Source organism: Battus philenor, unplaced genomic scaffold (assembly GCF_028537555.1).
Source record: "Battus philenor isolate CCGP_79_NKW_IND1 unplaced genomic scaffold, ilBatPhil1.0.hap1 SCAF_16, whole genome shotgun sequence".
NCBI classification, from domain to species: Eukaryota; Metazoa; Arthropoda; class Insecta; order Lepidoptera; family Papilionidae; genus Battus; species Battus philenor.
In genome coordinates this window covers 9,751,204-9,764,294 of record NW_027181678.1, presented here as the reverse complement: position 1 = coordinate 9,764,294, position 13,091 = coordinate 9,751,204, and the positions used below count along the sequence as shown (strand labels likewise).

At 32.1% G+C, this 13,091-nt stretch overlaps 1 protein-coding gene across 4 annotated transcripts in view; it reads right to left on the bottom strand.

Annotated features, from left to right (window-relative positions):
- Positions 1-13,091, bottom strand: part of LOC137919298 (rab11 family-interacting protein 4A-like) — a 113,468-nt gene that overhangs the window by 62,957 nt on the left and 37,420 nt on the right. For 3 of the 4 annotated variants that reach the window (XM_068762332.1, XM_068762335.1, XM_068762333.1), the window contains exons 3-5: positions 11,969-12,090; positions 9,343-9,426; positions 8,571-8,615 (exon numbers count right to left, since the gene is read on the bottom strand). In XM_068762332.1, the coding sequence (XP_068618433.1) occupies positions 8,571-8,615; positions 9,343-9,426; positions 11,969-12,090 (251 nt within the window). The remainder of the gene's footprint in view (positions 1-8,570; positions 8,616-9,342; positions 9,427-11,968; positions 12,091-13,091) is intronic. The other variant, XM_068762334.1, reaches the window with a different exon arrangement.

Genomic DNA, 13,091 nt, shown 5'->3' with positions numbered 1-13,091 from the left:
CATACAAAACACACTTGAAAGCAACCATTATGCGTGTCTTCAATTTTATTGTGTTAATTGTATTTTCGCACCTGACTTAATTATATTTTTATAATTATATCTCTTTATTTCTTTTGGTAGCGCGATACTAGTGACTGGTGGTGTTAAAGTAAAATTTTAAGTGTCCAAATGTGACCATCGAGTTTTCGAGTAAATAATTTTCTCCTCCTCCTCGATTACCAGATGAAGCAAAGTTGAGGTTCTGGAGTCGAACGGAGACATCGGACTAAGGACAGACGAGATGGACAGTCCATCTTGTCAGATCGACGAAAGACGCTGTACGTAGGGTTGCTTTTAGTCGATCCTATTGGAAATCTGTGGGGGAGACAGACCTTTGTTCTGCAACGGGTAACCGATTTTTTAGTATTAAGGTTGATTTATTCATGATTTACAAATAGACATCGTCTTTTTGTCAAAACGTTATTCTTCATCGATAAAGCCGACTTATGCAGTTCTTAATATCACAATAATTATTTATAAAAGTATGTTTGGATGACGTCAATACCAGATGACATTACAGTTTTATGAATAAAATTATATTTGGTTTCGCTAAACCTACGCATATCTATGGTCGTTAAATTTATGTCTTTAGCTGTTTTATAAAAATTTTTCCTCTAATCGAGTTTATATAAACACCTAACTTTACAATTAAATAATATTGTCTTAATATTTCATATCAAAATTACAGGATGTTTCACATGACCCAAGGTCACACATTTGACGTTAGCCCTCCTGTAATAATCGTGTATAAACACACCATTTATCAAAACTTGATGGTAATTTTTTAACAATCATGGTTTAGTTTTAACACTACCTATCGTGTCGCGCTGTGAGAAAAACTTTAAAAATAGATTTTACACAATTTTATACGAAAGTGGGGTTAAGGGAGCGTTCATTATGCTCGTGAACTGGGCGTGAGACAGAGCTAAGACAGAAAATGCAATTTGGAGTCGGTGATTTTAGATTACAAGAATTTTATCATCGTTATTTCACCATAGGACATTCACTGATGGAAATGTATACGTTTGTAAAAAAAATTGTAACACACAAATAACAGAAAGTTGAGTCAAATATAGCAGTAAAGGCTGAATAGGTTAATAAAGCTAAATTTCATCTAAAAACAAATAAATTAAATGTAAAAAAGAAATAAGAAAAAAGAGTTTTATTGCAACATAGTCACAGAATGTCTAACGTCTTTAGCAAAACCTTACAATCCCATTAGCTGTTTCGTGATCATTGACGGATGGGTGGGTGTTTGTGACTCAATTGTTGCATAATTAACACTTATTTTCTAAAATGACTCTTAACATGATCACCGTAAAGACGATAACACATCGATCGTTTACTACCGTTGACGGACGTTTTGCAGCCAATGTCAAATGGTCTGTAACAGTTGCACTAATCGGTATAGTGTTGTTTAACGCAATGGGTCTAGTTTAGTGGTGCTTTGTATAAGATGTTCGTCTATCCCACGATACGGCTCTCGTAACGAGGTCTTCAAGGTGTTTTAACAAAAACTTCAATGCGTGACTTCTGGTTGTACAGTAATGTTTTGTTCTATAGCAATCATAACGGCATAGAATTTTCACGAGTTAATTAAGTAAAATATTGAGATAAATTTCATAATTTACCTATGCACAGAGCAAATTTGAAAAAATAAATGATTGCATATAAATCAAATTCAAAATATCTTTATTCAAGTAGGTACATACACGCACTTTTGAATCATCAATTATTTTAGCATCATTAGAAGCCAGCCGCCATTGACTCAGAATGCTGATATGCTGAGAAGAGTCGGCCAGAAATACAACAGTTGCTCTTTTTAAAGGAAACTTAAAAATGTCTTTTTTTAAATGAAACTAAACAATGTCTTTATTTAAATGAAACTTAACAATGTCTCTTTTTAAATGGAACTTAACAATGTTTGATGTATACATTATAATATCAACCTGGTAAATGATTCAAAAAAGTTCCACACATTTCGATCAACTAAAAACTGAATGATGTTATAGGATCTGTTCGATGATATACTTTTAATTTTAGATAGAAGTTCTAAGATATTTTAAAGAACTTTATTATACACGCGTATACTCAGGCCGATGAAGAATTTGTTACGATATAAGTAAATGTGCAGTATTTATAGCAAAAAAAAAACTTCTAGAGAATTTCATTTATAGTATGATTTATTATGAATATATTATATTAACATTCAGTTAAATAACATACGTACGAAAGAGAATAGATGATTATAAAACTATACAATGCACATTTGTAACACGTTGTATACTTCCGGGGCGAAAGCAGTTCAGATATGATCGTTGCTATTAGAGATGTGAGATGGATTACATCTCGTATCTCACGATATTAAATTTGAAATAAAATAAATTTCAATGTATAATATTGATTTCCCTTTTTTGTCATGCAATGACGTCGTTTGTGTATTTCAAATGAAACAATCAAGCGTACCATAAGCAAAGCATTTGTAAATATAATTGTAAAGGAATGCCTAATTGATACACTAATTTTACAAAACAAATTTCTGCAACAGGACGTCCACAGCTGGACATAGGTCTCTCTGATATATTTTTATTTAAACCTGTCAAAAGCGGCCAGCCGACCATATGTCGTTAACAAGGTTATTTGTACAATTTTTAGGTGGACGTTAACATACGTTTTTAGTGAGCGGCCGCCCGCGCCCTAACCGCGAACAGCGTGGGCGGACCGTTGTTGGATCCGAAACCCTCTTCGCCTCGCCTGTGGTCCACGCTACCGTCCCAACCCGCTAGCACACTCCGGCAACATACACCCGTGAAAGCTCTACCACGAAGAGCCTTAACAACGTGCGAGCGTCCCCGTGCAAGTGCTAGGCGCCCCAGCAGCTTTTAGTTTCTAGTATTAAATCTAGTTCACAGACCCTTCCGCTCCGTGAACTCAGTACCGATGAAGCTATTCTAAGCCTTCGGGCTAACAGAAAACTTCAAACTTCAGAAACAATACAATACATGGGTGGACGTCCCACGCTGCGCTTGCCGTTCCGTGGTATCGTTAAAGTTCCAGCAGCCAGTTGTTCTGCGCTTCTGTACTTATGTACATGGAATTGAACATAAAGTATGTACTGACAAACGAAAGAAGATAATTCCTATATCGTTACAACGTCTAATTTTGCGTCATATTTATTAATAAAACCGCTTATACATAGTCACGTTCTGTATGAAAAATAATTCGCTGAGCCTCCCGCTTCCGCTTCTGTTATGATCCTCGGTTTGACGTTGAGCAAGCGTGGAGCCAGGAGCAGTCAGGTGGAACAAGGTGGTTCACTTTCTTGAGGGGAATCCGTTCCGTTTGACGCCTAACAATGCGTTTAAAACACTTCAGCGGTTTACTTTTAACTTTTTCTATTCAGAGTTACACTTACGTGCTACTTCGCCGGAGTTAAGTTTCTAACAATATTATTAATAATATTTCCAGAGCTCTTATAAAACAGCTTTGTATGGAACATATAAAATTCACACTACGTAACATTAATAAATCTATATTTTTACTATAGTGATTATAAACAGAGATAGAATATTTTTATTATTTATTTATCTTAAAACCAACGGATGATTAGATATATCAAAGTAATTAATAAAACAGAAACATGTGACCATTTTTTATCATCCGTATTATTATTATATTCTCACTGACCTATCTCAAGCTACTTCGTAAAAAGTCAGAGAGGAGATCGAAGAGTTGTCTTATTATACAAAGTTTATTTATCTGAAAAATCTTGGGGTACAAATCGGGGAGTGAGACGGCAAACTACACCCGTTGCCCAGATAGACCCGAAAATATTTCTATATTGTAAATATCCTATTATTAATTTTAGAAGAAGACTCGGTGTTTAGCACTAATCTGTGTAACAACTCCTGAAGATGCCCCGTGGAGAGGTGAAACATGTGTTGAGTGAATTTACGGTGGCGGTTGTGTAGTTGGCATTGTCTGTCGCATGCGCATTTACGAGCGGGCTGGCGGGCGGTGCACTTTCATGCACGACAACCACTGCATGTGCGGAGGTGGCTAGATATTGGTCCTTTCTTATTTTGTTTAAGCCGCTTTCATATCTTCAAAGTCCAAGAAACTTAGACAAACACAGATGTCTAATTATAGCTGATATATTAAAAGTTTTGTTTGATATCACATCTATTTTATAAACAAAATTGACTTATACGAAAAACATTGCTTAATATGACTATGTTTTATATATAGACATATGTAGGTATAACAGGTTAATAGACATCCACAACATACTATGAATAAATATCATAATTATAGTCATATATTATTTTTTAAACACCTTATCAAAATGACTTGAATTATACTTTACAAAAAGAATAGGCAATTCAAAAGAAGTTTTTGCGAATATGCGTAATTTTTTTTCGAATAAAGATATAAATAAAACTGAATTAAGAGTATCGTAACGGAAATTGAAAGCAATATTGAACCTTGATACAAACGTTTGGTATATTTAAAAGACCTTACTCGTACCACTCACGACATTTTTAATCTATTTTATTGAGTGAGGTCGGAAACATTACGAACTGTTTCAAGGATCGTCATCTTGAAATTTACATAGTAGATCTTTAATGTTTGGGTTCTATCGTGTTACATTATAAAATCTTATTTTAACGCACATTCCATTTTGAAAAATTATAATTATTTAATACACATTTTGGACATTAATATTAAATAAGATTTCAGTAACTTCTTAAAAAATTAAAATAGTTGTTATCTAAACCTATAGAAGAGAAATCAAAAGATTGACGATATATATATTGATCGACCAATGAGACAAAATGAAGAGATATAGCATTGATTTTCCTAATAAATCTAAAATGATGAAAAATACATACTTTAAATAAATTAGGTAAAAGGAACCACGTGGTATGAGCCAGTATCATCTCCTACCACGTCTCAAATTTCACTAATCCCATTCTTTCATTACAGTCAGTCTAATAGTGGAACGTTTTATTTACGTGAACATGGTTCAAAATATGCACAGACTTATGAACATAAGTCTGTCATAAGCAATGTATGTACTACAGCTGAAATGATCATCACACAAAATAAAGGGCTTATTATTATTACAAGGTGTAATAAAAAAACAATAGCGATGTATATAGAGATGATATAACAAACTGAAATATAAATTTAAAATGATATACACAACACGTGACTCATAACCTTTAAAACTTTTAGAAGCGCATGCGTAAAATTAGTTAACATTTTTTCTATATTTATTATTAAAGTATTTTTAAAAGTTTCGTGTATTTAAAGTTTAAATTTTATTTAAATTAGTTTCACCTTTATTATATTTTTTAATTGTAAATCATCATAATAATCATAACTAAACTTAATAATCATAATAATCATAACTTCAGTCGTAGCAAGTTCACAGCTGGACATAGTCATCACACATAGAATACGAGATATCGGTTTATTATTCCCATTAATAAGATTAAACCTAAATATATAATTGTACAGCTTTGCGTTTGATACGAAGCGCTTTGGGCGCTTCTTCCAAAGGACTTCACATTAATTAAGGTTGTGGATTATATCGGAACTCTCCCTTCCTCCGATCTTCGCGTTTTTGCTTTCAGATAATTTATAGGGACCAGTTACCGGCCCATCTCTTAGGTTATCTATGCGGAAGTTGCATGGAGTGACTAAAGGTAAAGGCAAAATAATAAGAAAAATATGGTGCTTTTTTGGTAACTTGTATTGTAACAGTTATATTCAGAGATCAAAACGTCATCATCATTTTAGCCGTAGTCCACTGCTAAACGTTAGCCTCCCCCATAGATTTATAATAGAAAATCTGCCCGCATCTAGCATTTTTGGAAGATTTTAATAGCTGCGTTGACCGGTTCACGATTTCCACTATCAAGCTCACCTCCAGCGGCTATCTATCTATCTATTTTATTATATTGTTCGAAAGATATCCGACAATAACTCAATGCGAGAAATAATATCTTATAACCTAAAAAAAGATGTGTACGTGATACACAATTAAATACTTTAAAAAAGGAAAATTATAAAGGATTTTTTCCCGGATTTAATTTAAATAGAATTTTAAATTATTTAAACACAGATGTAGGAAAGTAAATCTTTTTTATTCATAGGCGACAGGCTATATTTAACAGCCATTGCATCCATCCTAACGTGATGACTCATCGACAACTTGAAATAGTGTCGACTGTATTGTTTCTGCTTACAATAGAACTGCACAATATCGATGTTTATATTGTTATATAAAAGTAATACGTAATACATTACAGCAAGGTTTAAATTCCAAAAACAATATGTTTTACGGGCGTTGAATTTGTACGGCAATGTTGGTTTAAGTTATTTTTTTAATTCTATCGACGACCGGTTCTGATGTTCGATACTTGTTACATAGCTATGAAAATTATTATCATGTCTTTCGGACCTTCGATAAAACAGTATTTTCTGCTTATCGTTTAAAGAAACAAAAGAACTAAAACAAAGAATATTTATTGTATTTGTAATTAGAAACCTATTCGGTACTGTACCATCGCATGTCAAATATTGGGGGTAGTTTAACCTTTGATTTGTCGTTCAGTAAATTATGCCAACCAACCAACCAACAATGGAAATCGATTGAGACGTTTTACGCCAAATTATAATGCTGAATGGATCGCTCGATTTCTTCAATTTAAACGCACAAAGCGCTTGGAGGCCTTTCAATACATTAATATATTAATCTCTATAGGACAAGTAGGAAGTAAGCCAGCTATCACCCTTAGACTATGAAGTTTCCATAGCGGCGTACCAAACGTTTCGATTCAATGTTTTTAATTATGGAAGCGCCTGCGGAGTCCCATGGAACCCGAGTATAGAACGATTAGTTGCCTTCCTTATTTCCCGAGAATTATAACCTAAGTATCTTCAGTGCCTACTGACTCTCCGTGCTTCATCTTCGAACAAATGTTCTCTTTCTATCATGCGAATTGGTGGTCAAAAGCAGACAAGAAAGTGTTTAAAAAAATTATAATAATTTATATAACAACTCAAATTTTTTAGCTTAAGGACTATAAAGAGATTAAAGCTTGACATCTTTAGAGCTTCAGGTTTGTTGTTTCAAACCCGGAAAAGCTGTAAATTACCTACTGAAAAACAACATTGATATTTGACTTGACTTTACTTGACGTTACCCTGTTACCTAATATTTTGTGAAAGATTCTCATGTTTTTTTATAAACATTCCATAAAATAAGAAAATTGATTTTTGAAACATTACTAATCAGACAATTTATTAAGAATGTCGCGGTTGCAATATTGGCGATTGACAGCTGCGATCAGTATTTGTCGATCGTATAATTAATTTTACTAACATTTAAAGAATAAATTGAGTTACGAACCAAACTGAATAAATATTGAACATTTAAGTGTTTCTGTAAAATCTTTTTTCTATTGTTATCCAACAAGCTACCAACTTCTGGCAGTATAGTTTGTAGGTACAGCCAGTATAGTAATAAATATCAACAGATATTACTGTTACTGTCGAACAAAAATTTAACTTGCAACACACAACTAATTTGTGTAGCAATTGTTGTTATCAAGGAAGTAAAAATCTGAAAGATTGTAACATAACCTATTCACACTTCACCGCATTGTAATAACTCGTACTTCTAAGGAGACTTGTAATAACTATGTGTACTAGATGTTTGTAAAAGAATCAGATATACATTACTATATATAGGCCGTATATTATCTCAACAATAATGCCCACAGAGAGTATAATAATAAACATAGTATTATTTATTTGTACTATAATATTTAAAAACCATACTCTAGAAAACTGGTACTCATTCTTATTTTTCGTCCGGGCCACATACACAAAACGTGATTGTAATAATTAAAAACTGTGAACAAATTCATTTCACATTTTTTTACATATTCCGAAGGAGTGTCTATAGTCACTAGTAATTGTTGAATTCAAATAATTTAAGTGTCAATAAAAAACTGATGATTTAGAAATAGAAATTGAAACTATTTACCATGGAAAAACGTTTAGACTAGTTCCGTTTATTGACCTAGTTCAATGTCAACACCATTTATTGACCTAATGGTTTAAAAAAAAGTAAGATTAGATGGGCCTAGTACAAAAGCTCGGCTTGTCGTAGGTTTATGTGACTGCTTTTAAAATGTTGCAAGAGAAATTTATAAAATAAACTATAAATTTAACCTTGGAATGGACCCTTGGGTCAACATCATCATCACCATCACATCACCTTCATAGATTTGCAAAAGACTAGATGGTTTGTCCACCTTGTGGGCCGAGTCCTTCGCTGTGTTTATCGTTCCGTTGACTTTACTCCAAACGCTTAAGGACCTTGTGTTAATTAAACAATTGAGTGACTAGTGTTCCGAGTTCTGTGTTTTTGATGAAATCTTTTCGTTATTATTTGTTAACATTAACTTAATGAAATGTGATGAATGTGAACATAAAATAAAAAAAATGTTGCTTACTGTCTCATGGAGCCCCATCTCCGATGCGGCAGGTTCTCTTGATGACTATGAAAGACAACACAACAGTGAGAAGCGCATATAAGTGCACAAACAAAAATAAAACGTAAACGATAAACGTAAATAGGCAATAAAACTTTAGTGCAAATGCAGTAATGACTAAGTAACAGCACAAACATGCAAACGTGTATTTAAATTTAACTGTTTTGTGTTAACAGAGACAGTATTTCGAATGCATTTTTACCTAACGTAATTTTTGCTCAGAAATTATGGAGGCGGCTTCAATAAGTTTAATATAAAAAATTAACTAAAGTAACCATTTTAAGTCGTTAAATACAATTGTGATTTACAGTCTTACTAGCATTAGAAATTTGTCTCGGATGCCATTCGGATTCCGAGATTTTTTTTCACGAAAGTGTTTTCCATCTGATGCCAACACTTTATCTTTAGGTATATTTGCACTCGAATATATGATCTCTGATTGTTAATAAAGAACTTATTACATCAATATGCTTAAATTATTAAATTAACATGAGGTTAAAATTTTTCTTTTTATTATAGATATGAATATTTTTAATAATCATTTAGTTATTATGACGTGTTTTTTTTTTAATTACAGCAAAATTAACTGTGTTATTAATTAATTGTATGAATTTAAATACTTTGTGACATTATGAGATTCAATAACATATGTATGTAATAAGTAATTGTTTTACTATAGCAGTAAAAGTAAATTTTAAAATGCACATTACATAAAAAATACTGCGATAATTACCTAGGAGGGGTCCTTCTCAGACTAGTCCTTGTCCATGAATGTCTATTCAAAGGATTAGCAGGACTTCTGGATCCGTTCTCCAATCTGTAACAATAAAATATTGACTTTATTTTGTTATATATGATTGGTAAACACAGAGTGATTGTAGACGTAAAAGTTTTAATGATTTTTTGGTGACAAACGAGCTATACATATAACACTAAGGGTTTTACACTAAGGATTTTCGCTTAAAAGCTTCGTCGGTCAGTATTTATAGACCATAAATTTTATTTATCCAATAAAATTTATCAAATAATTTCACTTTTTATAAATAAATGAATTGATGAAACATGTTACATAAATTTATTACTTCTATATCAATGCGATAGACAAAAATTTCTGGAAATACGAAATTTGTCCGAACATCGATCGTTTATTATAAAAACAATTCTTTGTAACAAACCCCTAAAGATAATATTGGATTTTGACAAATTATATACAGGACCTTGCTCTGTACCATCTATATATAACGCCAAGTGTATATTATAAGTTCATGTTGCGTGTATTTATCTTCACAAATACACAATGGATTTTTGGTCATTCATAAATGCTGTTTGACATTTTCATTTGTTTTGTTTTTTCTTATAATACGTATCAAATGTGTCATTTTTTAGATTGATTTAGACTAAAATCCAAATAATCAGAAAAAAGTTATTTGTTTAATACGATAATGTAGGGTTTACAGTTTATTACGAAGTCATTTCAGTTATATAATGAAAAAAATAAACATTTTTCGTAGTTATAAAACTATTAAAAATATTCGATGTATGACTGAACACAAGCTCGAGTTAAACAGTCACGTAAAATATGAATAGTTTATTAACATTTGTAGATATAGACATTCCATAGACTTTATAGACGAATGGTTAAGATTTTAGGAAGTCTCGTCTTAAACAGTGGAACCGCACGCCTCTCTGAAAATTGTATTAACAGGGTAGCCATTTTGCATATTTTAACAAAGAAAAAAAAATTTAATATGTAAGTGTTTGGCAGTAACGCAACAGAAAAAAGGGGAATTTTAAGGTGGAACAAGTGATTTCTAAACATAGCACTGTGAATGTTTTGTTGGAAAAGCTATAAACACACCTAGATGATAGATGCATTACCTCAGTGGCTCGGGCACGTTATGTCGCCCATAAAATGTAATCACGTAAACACGGAAGCGCTGCGAGACCGTTGACCGCCGTGCTGTCAGCTTTATTAATGAGTTTTTTATTTTCTATATTTTCTTCAGTCAATTTATAGCTGCAGCTAGTATATACTGTGTACACGGAATTTCTATTACGTGTAATTATTAGTTTTTCTAATATATCTTGATCAAAATTCCCATGTCTACAATGTTCTCTGGTGTAGTCTAGTTTAGTCATATTAATAAATGACTAATCTTCGATTAATTCAAGATTTAGATCAGTCGTTCTACAACATTTTCCAACAAGTCCTAAGTTATTTTGGTAACATCGCCCAAAGACAATCATGTTCAACACATAACTGGTTGTATGAAAATTCGAAGGTAAAAGCCCAAGTAGACGATCAACTACTCTGATTAAGTCAAATCAATAAGTTGACTGTCAATTACTACTGCCCTCAGGAAAGTGGAGGGTAGGATGATATGAAAAGGGCTTGTCTTCGATTACGCTAATGCAGACACGAATAATAATAAATATATGACTAAATCTAAATACATCTCTTGCATAGCTTTTTGCAAAAAAAAAAACAATAACAGTTATATATACTATACGAAAGTAAACGAAGAAATACGACACGTCTACGGAAAAAGGAAACAATACCACATTCCTTTCGTAACAGGACTTCGAACAAGTAAATACAGTTCTACGTTATTGCTTCGTTATGCAAAAATTATAGTTCGAAAGACGCAGTAACTAGTCAAATTATTATTTTAAAAGAAAAAAAAAACAAATATAATCAAACGATGTAAAACTTTGTACTCATAATGCACATCACGTACTATCCGGCAAGCGTTTTTCTCGTGACTACGGAGTACACTCTAACTGTTGTTTTTGTGCTGCCTTTTTTGTGTTATTTTTTTAAACATGAACACTTGTATCAAATCGGAACATAATTGACAAAGTTATTAATAATAAAAGAATAGAATAGTTGGTATGGTCGGCTAGAACTTTTTTCGATTATTGATATGCGCATACTTCATCACATTACTTTGGTTTTATTTGTTTGTAATTTTTTTTTTACTTCTTTTATCTTGCTTAACTTCACAAGTAGCGATAAAGCTATACCTGGTGAATTATGGGTTTTCCTTTTATGCGATTCTTATTCAAGTCACACAAGACAAGCTTCAGCAGTCTTTTGCTTACTGTAATATCACACTGCGATAGGTAATCTATCTGCCATGCCTGGTGATTGTATATATCAACCCATAGATATTTTTGGGAGAGGTCTATGACCTAACTACAATCCCTATTTATAGCACACAAAAAGGATTGGAGTGTATAATAAAATAATGCAAAATCCCAATCCATTTTACATACGATTCTCACGTGTTCTGGAATTTATTCAATACAAAGACTTAAATGTTTTAGGAATTACAATACAGGTAAAACCGCTAACTTACGTATTCGCTGGTACTTCTCCGTCAGCTTCTCCATAGCATTCGAAGTTCTCTGCGTCTGATATTGAATTGCCAGGGCTTGAGTCTGCAGTTGGTTCTGATTGATTCGCGGATTGTGTGCCATTCTGGAATAACGAATAATTTGTCAACTGTGTTCCTCTAATGGTGTATGCATTAAATCTAGATAACTATTACAAATATCCTTTTAAAATGTGAGTTGAATATTTAACAGCCCATAAATATAATAGTAACGGACATTTTGTTTTGGATCAGTTACTCAAGAGATTACAATAGATTTTTAAGTTCACAACCTAAAAAATCGAATAAAAATTATTATACACAATGTAATGTGACTTATATTTGCTTGGTACCAAAAATTAAAATTATTTCTTTTTAAGACTTTATATTGGACTCGAGTTACGCTCCGTTTTTATTTTTATATTTTTCGTTTTCCAATGGAATAATCACTGTAAAAGTTTTGATTTAGAACAGAAGGTACAGATCAAATAAAAGTAAATCAGTTAATAAACAATTTCGTATATTAATACCGCTACTATATAGTTAGAAAAAAGGCAACGTATGCTGTTTGGCCCCTGGTTTCATTAAAGGACACGATCTTCACTTTGTTACAGGCGATCACTTAAACCGGTTGTGTGTTCATAAAAGATATTCGAGTATTTTGAAAAGTGAAATAAAAATTATATATAAATTATACAATTTGTCTAGAGCAGTGTTTAATTTTCGTTAATATATAACTTTAGGGGTATTAATTGTGTATTACCTATGTATTAAGGTATTCGCAAATATTCAGTCATATTACAAATTATGTATAAATTAGTAAATAAAATATCACAAATAAAGTGTTTTTAAATAACTGCAGTACAGTGAATTTTGATAAAAGTTATTGAATTATCTAATTTGTTAAATCATTAAACCCTCTGGAAGAAAATTCCTAATAAAACGAGCAGAACCTTTGAACAGGTCCATCTATCACTTTTATTTTTGACAACATGACGTGTTGTAAATTAAACAAATTGAAAAATATAAATTAATGAAATTATTAATCTGTCACTTTCTACACGAGAGTGTTAGCTGACAAAGTCATATTATATAACACCATGCTCTA